Genomic DNA, 16,306 nt, shown 5'->3' with positions numbered 1-16,306 from the left:
CGGCAACTTAAGGCCCGGGGGCCAGATGTGGCCCAATCGCCTTCTCAATCCGGCCCGCGGATGGTCCAGGAATCGGCATATTTTTACATGAGTAGAATGTGTCCTTTTATTGAAAATGCATCTCTGGGTTATTTGTGGGGCCTGCCTGGTGTTTCGACATGAGTAGAATTTGTGCTTTTATTTAAAACGCATCTCTGGGTTATTTGTGGGGCAGAGGAATGCGTTCATTTCCCCCCCCAAAAAAAAATATAGTCCGGGCCACCACATGGACTGAGGGATGGTGGTGTTGGGATACTGCCGGGGAGACGGGGGCATCAGTCAGGCCCCCAGCTGGCTCCAGCCACCGGCCGGCAGCTGGGCAATCACCGGTCTCCTTTGGAACAGGATCAAACAACAACACGAGCCTCAGATACATTTAGAGACTCGGCACGCTCTATCAGCAAGAGTGAATAAATCTTCTCGCAGCAGAAGTGGCGGACAGAGCCATGTGTAAGCATATTTACAGCATTTATTCAGCATAATTCAGGGACAAAGGAAAAAACATGTCTGCTTCCCTTCGTCTCCAGCAAACGGCTAAAAGCAAAAGCAATATACAAACAGAAGTTCCCAGCAAGTACGACACACAACAGTCATGCCTGTTCCCTTTTAAGGTGGAATGGAACTATATCCTAACAGGTGGAGCAGCCCACAGCTGGAAAATGTTGCTGAACCCCTGTACTTGACCACCCTCTGAGTCCCTTCCAGTTCTACAATTCTATGATTCTAATATTTCAGCTTGCCAGACAGAACAGTCCTCTTTCTCCCCCTGCTCCTAGCACTATACTGGGGTTTCTCCAGACACCACCCCCCCAGCCAATTTGTGGGGTGCATGTGGGAAGAAGGGGGGGAAGTCCTTGCTGAGGGCTTCAGCTTCAGCTGACATGGGGAACCCTGCCCTGTATTTCAAACTCTTTATAGAAGGACCAAACGATTCATTAGAGCAGTGGGAGAATTTTATTCAATACAGTGGTACCTCAGGTTAAGAACTTAATTTGTTCTGGAGGTCTGTTCTTAACCTGAAACTGTTCTTAGCCTGAAGCACCACTTTAGCTAATGGGGCTAATGGGGCCTCCCACTGCCGCCACATGATTTCTGTTCTCATCCTGAAGCAAAGTTCTTAACCCGAGGCACTATTTCTAGGTTAGCAGAGTCTGTAACCTGCAGCGTCTGTAACCCGAGGTACCACTGTACTGCAGGCAAAATCACAGCCGCTCTAAACTAAGCCAGTTGAGGTTATTTGAGAAGCCACATATCTATTGACTTAGACTTAATTAGACTTCATTTTTTCCCCCAGGCGTATTTACTAAGAATAAATGCTAAAGTGTATCTGTGTGCTTGCTGGTCGATATATTTAATTTGGCCTCGTAAATTATTTCACATAAGGGATTATGGATTTTATAGTCCCCCCTCCCCGTTTTTGTTCTGTATATCATTGCATCCGTCATGAAGATAAAATGAGTATTTTGAAAAAGGACTCTTGCCTCTCTGCCATATCATGGGTGCTCATCTAATGTCCTCCCTTCCAGGTGAAACAGCAGAAGAGGACCATTGTGGCTATTTTCCTGGGAACGTTGTACGACGCAAATGTGGTGCTGGAGGGTCTCAGAGCCCTTGCCCTGGTCTTTCCTTACCTGAAAAGGCAGGATGTGGGCTTCATGTTCAAAGACATCTCTACGAAGACCATCACCTACCTGAGTGATGTAAGCCAGTGATAGAACCCCAACCCCACCCTTCAAATTTTCCTGAGATCCGACTTTGTGTTTCAAGTTACCTTCCCATGATGAACATAGGAAACTGCCTTGCAATGAATGAGTCAGACTATGGTTCCATCTACTTCACTGTTGTTTGCACTGACTGGCTTTCAAGCCAAAAGGCTCTCCTAGCCCTGCCTGGAGACGCCAATGGGGAATGAACCTAGGACCTTTTGCATGTGAAGCAGATGTTCTGCCAATGAGCTACAGCCCTTGCCATTGCTTGCTGCCAGCTCATCTCTGCTATAAAGAAGGGATGCTCTGCAGTGATGTTGCGCAATGGACCCTCCAGGAAGCTGTGGATTGGTCTTGAGTGGTAGTTAAGGGACGCAGGTGGCGCTGTGGTCTAAACCACTGAGCCTCTTGGGCATGCCGATCAGAAGGTCAGTGGTTTAAATCCCCGTGATGGAGTGAGCTCCCGTTCCTCTGTCCCAGCTCCTGCCAACCTAGCAGTTCAAAAGCACACCAGTGCAAGTAGATAAATAGGTACCATTGTGGCGGGAAGGTAAACGGAGTTTCCGTGTGCTCTGATTTCCGTCACGGTGTCCCATTGCACCAGAAGCGGTTTAGTCCTGCTAACCACATGACCCGGAAAGCTGACTGTGGACAAACGCCGGCTCCCTTGGCCTGAAAGCAAGATGAGTGCCGCAACCCCATAGTCACCTTTGACTGGACTTAACTGGCCAGGGGTCCTTTACCTTTAAGCATGTGAGCAAATTCACTCAATGCTCTTAAGCCCGTGGTGGCCAAACTCAGCCCTCCAGATGTTTTGGGACTACAATTCCCATCATCCCTGACCACTGGTTCTGTTAGCTAGGGATGCTGGGAGTTGTAGTTCCAAAACATCTGGAGGGCCGAATTTGGCCACCACTGTAAGCAAACCAGTCTCTCACCCTCCTCTCTCCCATCATCTTCAATATACAGGAAAGAATAACACTGGCCTGCTTTACAGGGTTGTCGTAAAGGTTACTGAGAACTTTTAAAAAGTGGTTTGAACTGTCAAAAAGTTTGTTTCAGAAATACGAAGGTCTCTGGAGGATTTTTGTCTTTCTTTTCCAAACTTTCCCACTACACCACGGATAGCTAATTTTCTGCAAGCTACTGGAATTAAGAGGTTGAGGATCCTGTCTGCCCAACCATCACTTTCAGATTAAGAGTTTCACATTCTTCTTACTGAGATATGGTTGCCAGTTTGCTAGGGTTACCCCCTAGTTGCCTACTCAACCACTTTGATTGGAAAAATTAGCACTGATACAGGTGACAAGTAACACCTATTCCACATTTGTAAGAACTCGATAGTTTAGCACCCACACTTTGGAACTCCCTGCCTCTTGATATAAAGTAGGCATCTTTAGTACAGTTTGCAATTTTTGTTCACAAGCATGAAAATTCACCAGTGGTTTAGTGTACATTTCTCCAATATGCACATTTTTGTATGTATTTCCTCCCCAGTACGTATCCCCTGCCCTTATATTCTTATAGGTACACTTTTTGGTGCCTGGCTGCTAAAAACATTATTATTTAGACAAGCCTACCCAGATGCTTGGATGCGGGTGGCGCTGTGGTCTAAATCACAGAGCCTAGGACTTGCCGATCAGAAGGTCGGCGGTTCAAATCCCCGCAACGGGGTGAGCTCCCGTTGCTCGGTCCTAGCTCCTGCCAACCTAGCAGTTCGAAACCACGTCAAAGTGCAAGTAGATAAATAGGTACCACTCCGGCGGGGAAGGTAAACGGCGTTTCCATGTGCTGCTCTGGTTCGCCAGAAGCAGCTTAGTCATGCTGTACGCCGGCTCCCTTGGCCAATAAAACAAGATGAGCGCCGCAACCCCAGAGTCGGCTTCGACTGGACCTAACGGTCAGGGGTCCCTTTACCTTTACCTTTTACCCAGATGCTTAAGAAGAGTTTGGATTTGATATCCCGCTTTATCACTACCCGAAGGAGTCTCAAAGCGGCTAACATTCTCCTTTCCCTTCCTCCCCCACAACAAACACTCTGTGAGGTGAGTGGGGCTGAGAGACTTCAAGGAAGTGTGACTGGCCCAAGGTCACCCAGCAGCTGCATGTGGAGGAGAGGAGACACCGAACCCGGTTCCCCAGATTATGAATCTACCGCTCTTAACCACTACACCACACCGGCATGAATTTTAACCTGTTTCAGCAGTTTATTTTTGTCTTGATTTTATTGTTTCATCGTTTTGTGAATTGCTTTGCAGTTGCTGATTTCTTTTACAATCATGCAGTGTATACATTTTATGAAATTATAAATAAAGAATGATAATCGGTTGCGGGTTGTTTCTTTTCCTGCCTACAGGTTGATGCGGAGATTCGCGAGGCATCATTCCATCTCTTTGGCATCCTGGCTGACTTGCCCAAATTCAGATACAGAACTTTTTTTGCCGAGCAAGCGAGGAAGAGTTTGGTGCCTCTTCTGATTCACCAGTGGGACCCCAATCCCAAGGTGTCTGAGGTAAGATCCAGAGCCCCATCCATCCCATCTGGGTCATTGAATACCAAAGGAAAGTGATAGTTCCTTAGCCGTTGCCTCCTGGCAAAGTCACATTACGATGGCACAGGGTGAGGCCCAAAATAGAGGTTCCTGCATAATTTGATCTCTGAGAGATCTCTCATAATAACTGTCTAGACTGGCACCTCCTAGATCAGTGCAATCCTAAATGTGTCTACGCAGAAGTAAATCTGTCATGCTCAATGTTTATGTTATAGGAGTTCTGAGGTCTCATATCATACGTCCATAAATTTACAAGGCAAACACATACATAAGTGTGTCTGAAATAGTACAGGAGAGCAATCCTGAAACCATTTTGACTCTCCCAAATTGACCTCAAATGTTTCTCTGCAAGGAGGAAGGAAATGGGAAAATTTCCTCCCCTTTGTCTCTTTGCTCACAAATCCTGTCTTAAGGGCGTATCTGTGTATGAATAAGTTGAGCCTGTAACCTGGATTCAGGAACTGAGTATTTAACATCACAAAAGAATGGCCAGGATGCCCAGGTAAAAGCAATCAGTGACCGTTATCGGGTATCCTGGCAGACAGGTTTTCTGCTGTAGACTACATGTATGATGTTTTGGGGGGTGGTCTTGAGCTACAGGGGAGGCAATTTTCAAATGTCTATATAAATGCTTGCACGCCATTGTTCTAGGTTCCTCTCCTCCCTCCCTGCATGGGGTGAGCGGAGGACCCTGCTGCAACAGTTTAATAAAGATCAGGCTTACTAGCTGCTTTGCTTCTCAATATTCTCTGGTTGGCCTCTGTTCACAGCTGTCAACCGTCCCTTATTTGGCGGGAAAGTCCCTTATCCCAGCGCTGTGTCCCGCTGCTGTCCCTTATTGATGATGCCCCTTAAATTTCCCGGGTTTCAAAGGAAGCAGCTCCTCTCCCTCCCTCCCTGCCGGCCAGGAAGGAGGGAGGCTCCAACTGTGTTGCTCACCCAATAAGGATTCTAAGAACGACTGGGGGGTGGAGCTTGCATGCCTTGTGCTGATCAAATCGGCTGCGTTGCCTGGGGACTCGCCTTTGCTCAGCGCTTCCCAGCGGAGAGGTGACAGTGGTTTTCCTTGCTGCATCCCCTTTGCCGGGTTGCTGCGCTGTGGGAACCACCGCTTGAGGCTTCGTTTGGCTGCTGGCTGGGATTTATGCCTTTGGCTCGGAGGGGCTCAGAAGCTGAACATACCTGTGCTTGGAATCGGATGGTTACGTCATCGACGTCCCACTCACCCTTGCCGGGGAAAAGGTCTGTCTGGAGCGGGGGCACATGGTGGGGGAAAGGAAAGGAGGTGGTTGAGTACAATGGCAGGCGGCGATCTCGTGGGGGGGGCTTTTGGATTTGTTTTGGAGGCTCCTTCGATTGACTGTTATGGGGGAAAGGAAAGGAGCTGGTTGTCTGAAATCCCTTATTTTGGCTGCTGATCCCTTATTTTCGAGGCTGCTGGTCCCTTATTTTCAAATCTGTAAGTTGACAGCTATGCCTCTGTTATTTTTCTCCTTCCGATTGAGAACCTACATAAGGACTCTATACGGGCTCTTAGATACCCCATAAGAGAAAGAGAGCAGTATTTTCCTTCCAACAGTTTGGTTTCTGTAAATTATTATTATTTTCCTGCAGTGCATTCACGTCTTTGAAGGAGCCTACTGATAATTCTGGAACTGCACAGTTCTGCTCCCCCCCCCTCTTCTTTCTTTCAGGCCTGCAGAGCCGCATTTCTACATTCGGTGCCATTTTTGGCCAAAGGGAAGTTGAGAGTCCATCTGGAAGAACTGTACACCACCAGCAGTTTGGGGCTCCCAAATTTACGCATGCACATATGCAAGCAGCTGGTGAGAGACAAAGAGATCCCTGAATGAGGAGGCTATCAGCCAGGCACAGGCAAACTTGGCCCTCCAGATGTTTTGGGACTACAACTCCCATCAGTGGTCAGGGATGATGGGAGTTGTAGTCCCAAAACATCTGGAGGGCCGAGTTTTCCTAGGCCTGCTATAAGTGCAGTGTCCTTGTGGCAGGGTGGCAGGAAGGCGGCAGTGAAGGAGAAATCATAGAAGAGTTGCCGAGTTGGAAGGGACCCCGCGGGGTCATCTAGCTCAACCCCCCTGCGATGCATGAATCCTGCCCACAGCTGTCCCTGGGTGGGCTCAAACCCCCAACCGTATGGTTAAAAGCCTTAGTGCTGAGTTGTCACAGCTTTATTCTGCAATAGAGCCCCCCTGCGAGGGGACATGCTTCTCTGGTTCCTAAGAGGAGGCCTCAAGAATTCAGAAACTGGCCACTCCACACCCAATATTACGGAAGGGGGGAGGACAGGGAAGAGACGGGAAATGCCTGTTGATTTTGTTTGTATATTTCATTTCTATAAAATGCACAGCACGGTGTTGGGTCATAAAACTCACAAAAGGAAAATTTGTCACAAAAGGCACTACAGCTTTTAAAATTAAAATTAAAATTAAAATTAAAATTAAAATTAAAATTAAAATTATTTATTATTTATACCCCACCCATCTGGCTGGGCTTCCCCAGCCACTCTGGGCTGCTTCCAACAAAATATTAAAATACCATCATACATCAAACATTAAAAACTTCCCTAAACAGGAAATTAAAACTAAAACTAAAACAACTAAAACTAAAACTAAAACTAAAACTAAAACTAAAACTAAAAAAAGAGAGTCATTTTGTCGTATCACTATTGCCTCTTTTTATTTCATCTATCTTTTTTTGGGCAGCCAAGGAAGCTAATGAGAATGTTGTGTTTGATCAATGTCAGGTAAACAGCCACCCAGAGATGAGGAGGGAGCTCTTGAAAAAGACCAAAGCCTATTTCCAAAGCAGGTGGGAAGAGATCCAGATCAGAGCCCTTGAGTTGTCAGGTGAGAGGCCAGGCCGCCAGGGGCTGATGGGGGACGTAGTTTTCTCTGTCCGCCTGTGAACATGAGTTGTAGGTCTTTGCATGAGAACGCCAGTATTTCATGTGAATGCTCCGTGGTGTAATGTAATTATGTTTAAGTTTTTAAATGCAAATCACTTGGAGACCTTTCAGATAGCCAGCTACTAATAAGTCTAATAATTGATTGATTGATTTTGATTGATTGATTGATTGATTAAAACATCTGCAAGGCACCAGGTTAGATATTATTGTTCTAGTCCAGGGGTCTGCAACCTTTAAGACAAAAAGAGCCACTTGGACCCGTTTCCAAAGAAAAAAAAACTGGGAGCCGCAAAACTCGTCATTATAAAAATAACTTTTTTGTCACTTTTTTATTATTTCTTTGTTTGACCCCTCAGAATTACTCCTCCTCATAGAAATAAACGTTAAATTAACAAGTTACCTTTTTTTGTGTGTGTGTTCTTCACTCCCCTTCAAAACAGTGACCAGCGTACATGTCCCCGTTCAATGCAGTGACCAGCGTACATGCCCCTTACTATGTAGCGGGCGGGCGGGCGGGAAGGTGACGTCGGGACGGTGCGTGCCTAACGCACGCACCGCCCCCATGCGACGTCACAGCCAGTACAGCGCCCGCCACAGTGGGGAGTGTCGGGGCGCACAATGCGCCTCCTCCCCTCGCTAGTATCCGCCCCGGAGCCGCGGCAAAGGTGTAACAGAGCCACATGCGGCTCCGGAGCCACGGGTTGCTGACCCCTGTTCTAGCCATATAGATGTATGCACACAGAGACACACACACATGGGAGAGAGAGGAAATAAGTTTCAGCAGACATGAAATCTTCATGAAAATTGGTGGTTATTGTTAAATATTTAAAGTACTTCGTTTGCACCTTCCCCCTTAGACGGAGTTTACAGGAGGGTCCTCATCAGATTTACAGTATGACAAGTCCAGGAATCTCACACTCATGTTACACTATTATACCACTTTGTGTGTTTTTAAGAATATTTTATTTATGATTTTCAGTTTCATGCATTTCAGTCACTTTACTATCATTTTAACAGTTCAAAACTTCATTTTCTTCCCCCTCTTTCTGCAGTTCCTTAAATTTATTTTTAATATTTTCTGCATATCCAAATTAAATCAATTTGCTCATATTCATCTCCTTTAAATACATTTATAAAATTGCAGGTTATTACAATTATGCTGCCAATGTTCTTATCTGTCTACAGTTTGTTTGTAAATATTCAGTCAACCATTCCCATTCTTTTATAGAAAGTTTGTTATCTTGATTTCTTATTTCCCAGTAAGTTTCACTATTATACCACTTTGGGCTCCCCAACCCTAAAGAATTCTGGGAAGTGTAGTTTGGGACAGGCGCCGTGAGTTGTTGGACGACCCCTGCTCCCCTTCCAGAACTACAATTCCCAGGGTTCCATGGAAAGGGCTATTGATTGTTAAACCACTCTCAGTTTTACCCGTGGACTGCCATCTGTCCAGATTTTAATTTGCTCTGAACTAATTTTAAGATGTATTTTAATTAACTGATTGTTTTCATGTTCTTATGTTCTTTGTACAGTGGACGCTCGGGTTGCGAACGTGATCCGTGCGGGAGGCACGTTCACAACCCACAGCGTACGCAACCTGCAGCGCCGCATCTGTGCATGCGCAGGTTGCAATTTGGCATTTCTGCGCATGCGCAAAGCGCGATTTAGTGCTTCTGCGCCTGCATAAGCGCTGAAACCCAGAAGTAACCCATTCTGGTACTTCCAGGTTTCGGCGCGTCCGTAACCCAAATCATGCAACCTGAAGCGTCTGTAACCCGAGGTATGACTGTATACTGTGTTAGTTTTATGATGTTAGTGTGATAGGAATTTTGAGGTCTTAGATATATGGAAATGTTCATAAATGTATTAACCAAGTACGTACATAGATCAGCACAGGAAGACCGACCTGAAGCCATTTTGATTCCTAAACTGAGCAAATGTTTTCTCTGCAAGGTCAAAGTGGAAAAGCCTCCCCATTGTCTTTTCCTTCACAAATCCTGTCTTAAGGGTATGTCTGTGTTTGAATAGGCTGTGAGCCTGTGACCTGGCCCAGGAACTAAGTATTTATCATTACAAAAGAATGGCCAGGCTCCCCAGGCAATCCAGTCAAGTAACCTGCCAGACAGGAGATAAACAAGGACAGGAGAAAAACAACATTCAAATTTCTGTTTTAGACTGCCTTTTCTGTGATGTAGGTATGATGTATCTGAGGTATGATGTCTTAGGTTACACCCCTTCTGTGATGTAGGTATGATGTTTCTGGGGGTGGTCTTGATCTACTGGGTGGCAGTTTCAAAAGTCTTTATAAGGCCTTGCGTGCTATTTTTCTGGGTTCCTCCTCCTTTCCTGCATGTGAGGGGAGCGCCCTGTTGCAACAGATCAATAAAGATCAAGCTTACTAGCTGCTTTGCTTCTCAATATTCTCTGGTTGGCCTCCGTTATTCTCTCCTACCAATAGGGAACCTATGTAAGGACTCTATATGGGCTCTTGGATACCCCATAAGGGGAAAGGGCAATTTTTGTTTACAACATTAGCTTCCCTGAACCCAGCTCTGGCCAGGGAGGGCAGGGTACAAATACAAATTTATTATTTTTATTATTATTATTAAACCGCTCTGGGGATTTTATAGCTAAGATGGCATCAGATACCTGACCTGTTCTTGTTTGACTTCTTTCCTCCAGGAGTTATTCTGGACTGCATGCTGCTCACAGAGCTAGACGAAACTTTGCGGCTGCTGCTGCTGGCCTGTAAGTCACCCAAAAGTCACCTCCGCAGGGTTTCCAATGAGGGCTCTGCTTGTGAGACCTGCTCAAGAATTCTTCTCCTGTTTTCCCCTTCCAGTGTAGGGGTTTTCTAACAATGCAAGTAGCGGATTGCACAAAAAATATGTGGGAATGTTAAGGATGGTCGGAGAGGATATATTGATTCAATATTATCCTTCCTTCCTTCATCATCATCATCATTTTTTTATTTGTATACCATCTTTCTTACAATAATATATTACAATACTCAAGGTGGTTTACAAGCTGAAGAAACAAAAAATGTACATCTCATAACAATCTAAAAATGTGATAATAAAACAAAACTTTAAAATAAGCAACCTACATCAAATAAAGTAACATTCAACAATTATTAGAGTAGTATAAAATAATAATATCAACATAAAAAAGTTAAACAGAAATCGACTCAACAGTTACAATAAATAATTTCTAAACTATAAAACAATGGAAAGCCACAGTACATAAAATAATACAATCAAATTGAGAAGCAGAGACTAGAGGGTGGAGCAAGGCAGGTGGAAGGAGCCTAGTGAGTCATGTAGCAGAGCACATTCCCCTCTCCCCTCCCCCCTCTTTTGGGGATAACAGTTTATTAATTTTCCAAAAATAACAAAAATAAAAAACAATAATAATATTCACATCCAGAAATTTGAACCACAAATCTTAATTGACTTCCCTTAACTCCCCCTCCTGGTTGCATTATTTTACTCTTATTCTTGCACGTCCTTAAAAAAACACATTCCCCTTGATACAGCAGGAAGGTAGTTTGCAGATTCGTTTGAACCTCTTTAGTTAAGCAATCCAGTCTGGCTTGATCAGACTGGATTCTTCCTGGTGTCCCCTTTGATCCCTCTTAAAAGAATATAGAAGCAAGAGTCTTTCCTTAAAGGTGACAAGAAGTTTACTCGCATTCAGTTCGCAGTATGATCCCTGAAGGCAGGCTTCAGCTTGTAGTTACAGAACATGTTGTTGTTGTTGCTTAGTCATTTAGTCGTGTCCGACTCTTCATGACCTCATGGACCAGAGCACGCCAGGCACTTCTGTCTTCCACTGCCTCCCGCAGTTTGGTCAAACTCATGCTGGTAGCTTCGAGAACACTATCCAACCATCTCATCCTCTGCTGTCCCCTTTCTCCTTGTGCCCTCCATCTTTCCCAGCATCAGGGTCTTTTCCAGGGAGTCTTCTCTTCTCATGAGGTGGCCAAAGTCTTGGAGCCTCAGCTTCAGGATCTGTCCTTCCAGTGAGCACTCAGGGCTGATTTCCTTCAGAATGGATAGGCTTGATCTTCTTGCAGTCCGTGGGACTCTCAAGGGTCTCCTCCAGCACCAGAATTCAAAAGCATCCATTCTTCGGTGATCAGCCTTCTTTATGGTCCAGCTCTCACTTCCATACATCACTACTGGGAAAACCATGGCTTGAACTATACGGACCTTTGTTGGCAAGGTGATGTCTCTGCTTTTTAAGATGCATCTTTTTAAGATGCTTTTTAAGATGCAGCAGGAACCGGCAAGCCACTCCAGTATCCCTGCCAAGAAAACTCCATGGACAAAGACAACAGGCATATAAAAGTTACAGAACATAGTGTGAGTTCATCCTTTATGGGAATTGAGCCTATGTGCTGTTGGCTGAGAGCCAGCAGACAGCAAAATACATTAAGAGAACAGCATCAAGAGAACAAAAATGGCTGCAGGAGAACATCATGGCATCAAGAGAGAGAAATGGCTGCATGACTTGGCTTTTTTATGGAGTCAGCCAGAGCCACACCCATCTCCCTGGTCACACGCAGGGGGAGGACGCTCCAGACCAGTGGAACAGGAAGCTATACTGGCTGGAGTGACATCCCCCTGCCTGTGTCCAATCTAGGGAAACAAGGAATGTTGTATTTGACTGCTCCAATGGATAACATCCCACAAAATACCGTATTTTTCTGTTTATAACATGCCCCTGTATATAAGACGCCACCTACATTTGGGGTCTCCAATTTAAGAAAATGGGGAGGATTGCCCAAAGTTGTTGAGCCGAAAATCACTTACCCGACTGACAAACGCTGCCCATCGCATGCATCACAGAAGAAAACAAGCGTCTGACTGCTTGCTGCCACCAGCTGCCAATCACCCACCCAATTGCCGCCACCACAGCCAATCCTAAGCAGCCCTTGCCACAGCCACCAATCACCCACCCAATCGCCACTGAAAAGCTGCTGCTCACGGCTGCAACCAATCGCCTGTCCCGCATATGCACTATCCGTGGCTCAGTTTTTTGGCTCAGTTTTTTCCTTTTTAGCCTGCAGGAGCCGAATTCTGCAGGACCCAGAAGGCTAAAAGGGAAAAAACCGAGCCAACGCAGCAGCAGTATATAGTAGTGGTAAAAGGTAAAGGGTAAAGGGACCCCTGACCATTAGCTCCAGTCGTGGCCAACTCTGAGGTTGCGGCGCTCATCTCGCTTTATTGGCCGAGGGAGCCGGCGTACAGCTTCCAGGTCATGTGGCCAGCAAGACTAAGCCGCTTCTGGCAAACCAGAGCAGCGCACGGAAACGCTGTTTACCTTCCCGCCAGAGCAGTACCTATTTATCTACTTGCACTTTAACGTGCTTTCGAACTGCTAGGTTGGCAGGAGCAGGGACCGAGCAACGGGAGCTCACCCCGTCGCGGGGATTTGAACCGCCAACCTTCTGATCGGCAAGTCCTAGGCTCTGTGGTTTAACCCACAGCGCCACCTGCGTCCCTTATAGTAGTGGTAGTCAGGTTCTGTTGGCATATCTGCTCTTGTTACTTGTAGAGTTGGTCCTCTGACACATCTGCCCCTCCTATTTCAGCGCTCGATAAGCTTGAGGAGGCGCCCAGCCATGGCGTTCAAGTGGCAGCTTCTGAGGTGACTGCCTGCCTGCTCAAGAAGTGGGGCGGAGATCTGCTGAGGAGGAAAGTTGCCAGCCGAAGCAGGAGCAGCATCACCCAAAGGTCTGCCCCCATGTGGGTGCAGCCCAGCACCATCATGGAAGTTGCTTCCGTCCAAGAACTCTACGAGTGAGGTTGGTCCCGTAAGTACCTCTCGCAGCAGTTGGAGAACCACCTTTCAATTCACACATGGGAAGTTTGCATTGGGATTCAGAATTTGCAGAGATCAAATTCCTTGAGCATCCCACTTTGGAAGCAAGAAAGCAGGGGAGAGAGGAAGGGGCAATGCAATTGTTGTTTCAAGATTGGTTTGATAGTTTTAAAAATCGTCTAGAATCATCCTTTAGATACCATTAAGTTGTTGTTGATGATGATGATTTACTTATACCCCACCCATCTGGCTGCGTTTCCCCAGCCGCTGTAGGGATGCGGGTGGCGCTGTGGTCTAAACTACTGAGCCTCTTGGGCTTGCAGATCAGAAGGTCGGCGGTTCAAATCCTTGCGACAGGGTGAGCTCCCGTTGCTTGGTCCCTGCTCCTGCCAACCTAGCAGTTCTAAGCATGCCAGTGCAAGTAGATAAATAGGTACTACTGTGGCGGGAATGGTGTTTCCATGCGCTCTGGTTTCCGTCACGGTGTTCCGTTGCGCCAGAAGCAGTTTAGTCCTGCTGGCCACATGACCCGGAAAGCTGTCTGTGGCAAACGCCAGCTCCCTCAGCTTGAATAGCGAGATGAGCTCTGCAACCCCATAGTTGCCTTTGACTGGACTTAACCATCCAGGGGTCCTTTACCTCTACCCCAGCCACTCTTGATCCAGAAGGGATAGGCTATACCAAGCATAGCCATTGTGCATGCTCTTCAACATCTCTCCAATGAAAATAGGGACGTGTTGTTGTTGTTGTTGTTGTTGTTGTTGTTGTTGTTGTTATTTATACCCTGCTCATCTTACTGGGTTGCCCCAGCCACTCTGGGCAGCTTCCAACATATATAAAAACACAGCAAAACATTAAACATTAGAAAAACTATACAAGGCTGCCTTCAGATGGCTCGGGGGTCAGTTAACTCCATACCCTCCAACTTTTCTCCAGTGAAAACAGGGACATCCTAAGGAAAAGCAGGACATTCCGGGTTGAAATCAGAAACCAGGACGGTAAATCCAGAACTGTCGCGGGAAAAGAGGAACCCCTGAAGGGTCTGAATGTGGTGTCATCCATTTATAGAGCTCCCTTTGCCCCTTACTGTTTGCCATGCTGTCTGAGACTGACAGAGTCTTATCATTTGGCATCAGATGTGGGAGAGGGAAAGAGAGACTGGGGTGGTGGGTAGGGAGGACTTTTAAGGGAGAATCCCTGGGTTTGTGGGAGGGTGCTTAACCTTGCCACCTGAACATATAATTTTATTTATTTATTTATACATACATACATACATACATACCCCGCCCATCTGGCTGAGTTTCCCCAGCCACTCTGGGCGGCTCCCAATCAAATGTTAAAAACAATACAGCATTAAATATTAAAAACTTCCCTAAACAGGGCTGCCTTCAGATGTCCTTTAAAGATAGGATAGCTGCTTATTTCCTTCACATCTGAAGGGAGGGCGTTCCACAGAACGGGCGCCACTACCGAGAAGGCCCTCTGTCTGGTTCCCTGTAACCTCACTTCTCGCAATGAGGGAACCACCAGAAGGCCCTTGGCACTGGACCTCAGCGTCCCGGGCAGAATGATGGGGGTGGAGACGCTCCTTCAGGTATACAGGACCGAGGCCATTTAGGGCTTTCAAGGTCAGCACCAATACTTTGAATTGTCCTCGGAAACGTACTGGGAGCCAATGTAGGTCTTTCAAGACTGGTGTTATATGGTCCCGGCAGCCACTCCCAGTCACCAGTCTAGCTGCCGCCTTAGTTGCAGTTTCCGGGTAACCTTCCAAGGTAGCCCCACGTAGAGCACATTGCAGTAGTCCAAGCGGGAGATAACTAGAGCATGCACCACTCTGGAGAGACAGTCCGCAGGCAGGTAGGGTCTCAGCCTGTGTACCAGATGGAGCTGGTAGACAGCTGCCCTGGATACAGAATTGACCTGTGCCTCCATGGACAGCTGTAAGTCCAAAATGACTCCCAGGCTGCGCACCTGGTCCTTCATAAATGATAAATTGCATGTTCTTCATTTGCATTCTGTGTCAATACATGAGCTTTGTATCAAATCAAAGTGTCTCATAAACACCAAGGAAGTGTTGTTTTAAAACGCTGGTGAATGATTTTATTTATTTATTTAGGCACATAACATGCTGTTCTGCTCTAAGAAGGCCTGGGCAAAATGGAGCTGTAGACTGAAGTAAGAATGGGGAAGAAAAGCGATTTGATTCACAATGATAAGTTAATATTCCCAATTTGCACTTTCTGAAACAAGACGCAAACCAAATCTCAGCCATCTTTTGAAATTCAAACCTCCATGGATTTTGCTATGTGGTTCTCCTGCCAAGTGATGTGTACCAAAATGTTCATAGGAGATAACAGTGCGCAGGGGGGGAAATGCATTTCATGCTCGCAGAAAGGTTTTGAATCATAGCTTCTCTGTGGATTAGTGATGGCTAACCTGTAGACAGGTGGCGCTGTGGGTTAAACCACTGAGCCTAGGGCTTGCTGATCAGAAGGTTGGCGGTTCCAATCCCCGCGACGGGATGAGCTCCTGTTGCTCGGTCCCAGCTCCTGATAACCTAGCAGGTCGAAAGCACGTCAAAGTGCAAGTAGATAAATAGGTCCCGCTCCGGCGGGAAGGTAAACGGCGTTTCTGTGTGCTGCTCTGGTTCGCCAGAAGCGGCTTAGTCATGCTGGCCACATGACCCGGAAGCTGTACGCCGGCTCCCTCAGCCAATAAAGCGAGATGAGCGCCCCAACCCCAGAGCCGGTCACGACTGGACCTAATGGTCAGGGGTCCCTTTACCTTTAACCTGTAGACACAGTTGGCTTGTCATCTTGAGATTTTAAGAAAACGACAACCCGTTGGTCTCTGTGCAATAATATTCCTTTCTCTCTGCTCCCAGGACATCTGGAGTGACAAAAGTCCCTGCCACTCACAAGAGAAGGACCAGATTTGGCCCACAGCAGGAGAAGAGACCTCATCACCCCTCCAAGAGCGAATGGCTTTCAGCATTATTTGGATCAATATATTCCTCACTGTTGTGGTTCTGTTGCCTCTCTGCCTTACTCCTTTCTCAAAACAAGCAAGCAAAAGTACTTCTAGAAATCTCCCATTCTGCGTGTCGGCAAATGAGCTGTGGACAGATTCGAAGACATGAGCGTCAAGATATGCCAGTAGCAATATCTGTGGAGAGGTGAGTTTTGCTGAAGAGTCTGTTCAAAAAGTGAGTGCTGTGTTGAAAGGGCAAACCACCCTTTCAGGCCAGAAATTGCG

The 16,306-nt window shown here is 46.5% G+C and overlaps 1 protein-coding gene across 7 annotated transcripts in view; it reads left to right on the top strand.

Moving 5' to 3' along the window:
• The window catches only part of LOC308476643 (maestro heat-like repeat-containing protein family member 2B), a 94,883-nt gene extending 78,803 nt beyond the window's left edge, over window positions 1-16,080 (top strand). For 4 of the 7 annotated variants that reach the window (XM_081004389.1, XM_081004390.1, XM_081004391.1 and 1 more), the window contains 7 exons: window positions 1,566-1,739; window positions 4,102-4,257; window positions 5,991-6,122; window positions 7,061-7,163; window positions 9,905-9,970; window positions 12,819-13,031; window positions 15,936-16,080. In XM_081004389.1, the coding sequence (XP_080860515.1) occupies window positions 1,566-1,739; window positions 4,102-4,257; window positions 5,991-6,122; window positions 7,061-7,163; window positions 9,905-9,970; window positions 12,819-13,030 (843 nt within the window). In that variant the 3' untranslated portion in view covers window position 13,031; window positions 15,936-16,080. Of the gene's footprint in view, window positions 1-1,565; window positions 1,740-4,101; window positions 4,258-5,990; window positions 6,123-7,060; window positions 7,164-9,904; window positions 9,971-12,818; window positions 13,041-15,167; window positions 15,227-15,935 lie in introns of all 7 variants that reach the window. The other 3 variants (XR_013986022.1, XR_013986023.1, XM_081004388.1) reach the window with 3 other exon arrangements.
• Window positions 16,081-16,306: the final 226 nt, after the last annotated feature.

This window comes from Podarcis pityusensis (assembly GCF_964106645.2).
Source record: "Podarcis pityusensis genome assembly, chromosome: 1".
Taxonomy (NCBI): domain Eukaryota; kingdom Metazoa; phylum Chordata; class Lepidosauria; order Squamata; family Lacertidae; genus Podarcis; species Podarcis pityusensis.
The sequence above is the reverse complement of the archived record's forward strand: the minus strand, read 5'-3'. Positions and strand labels throughout refer to the sequence as shown.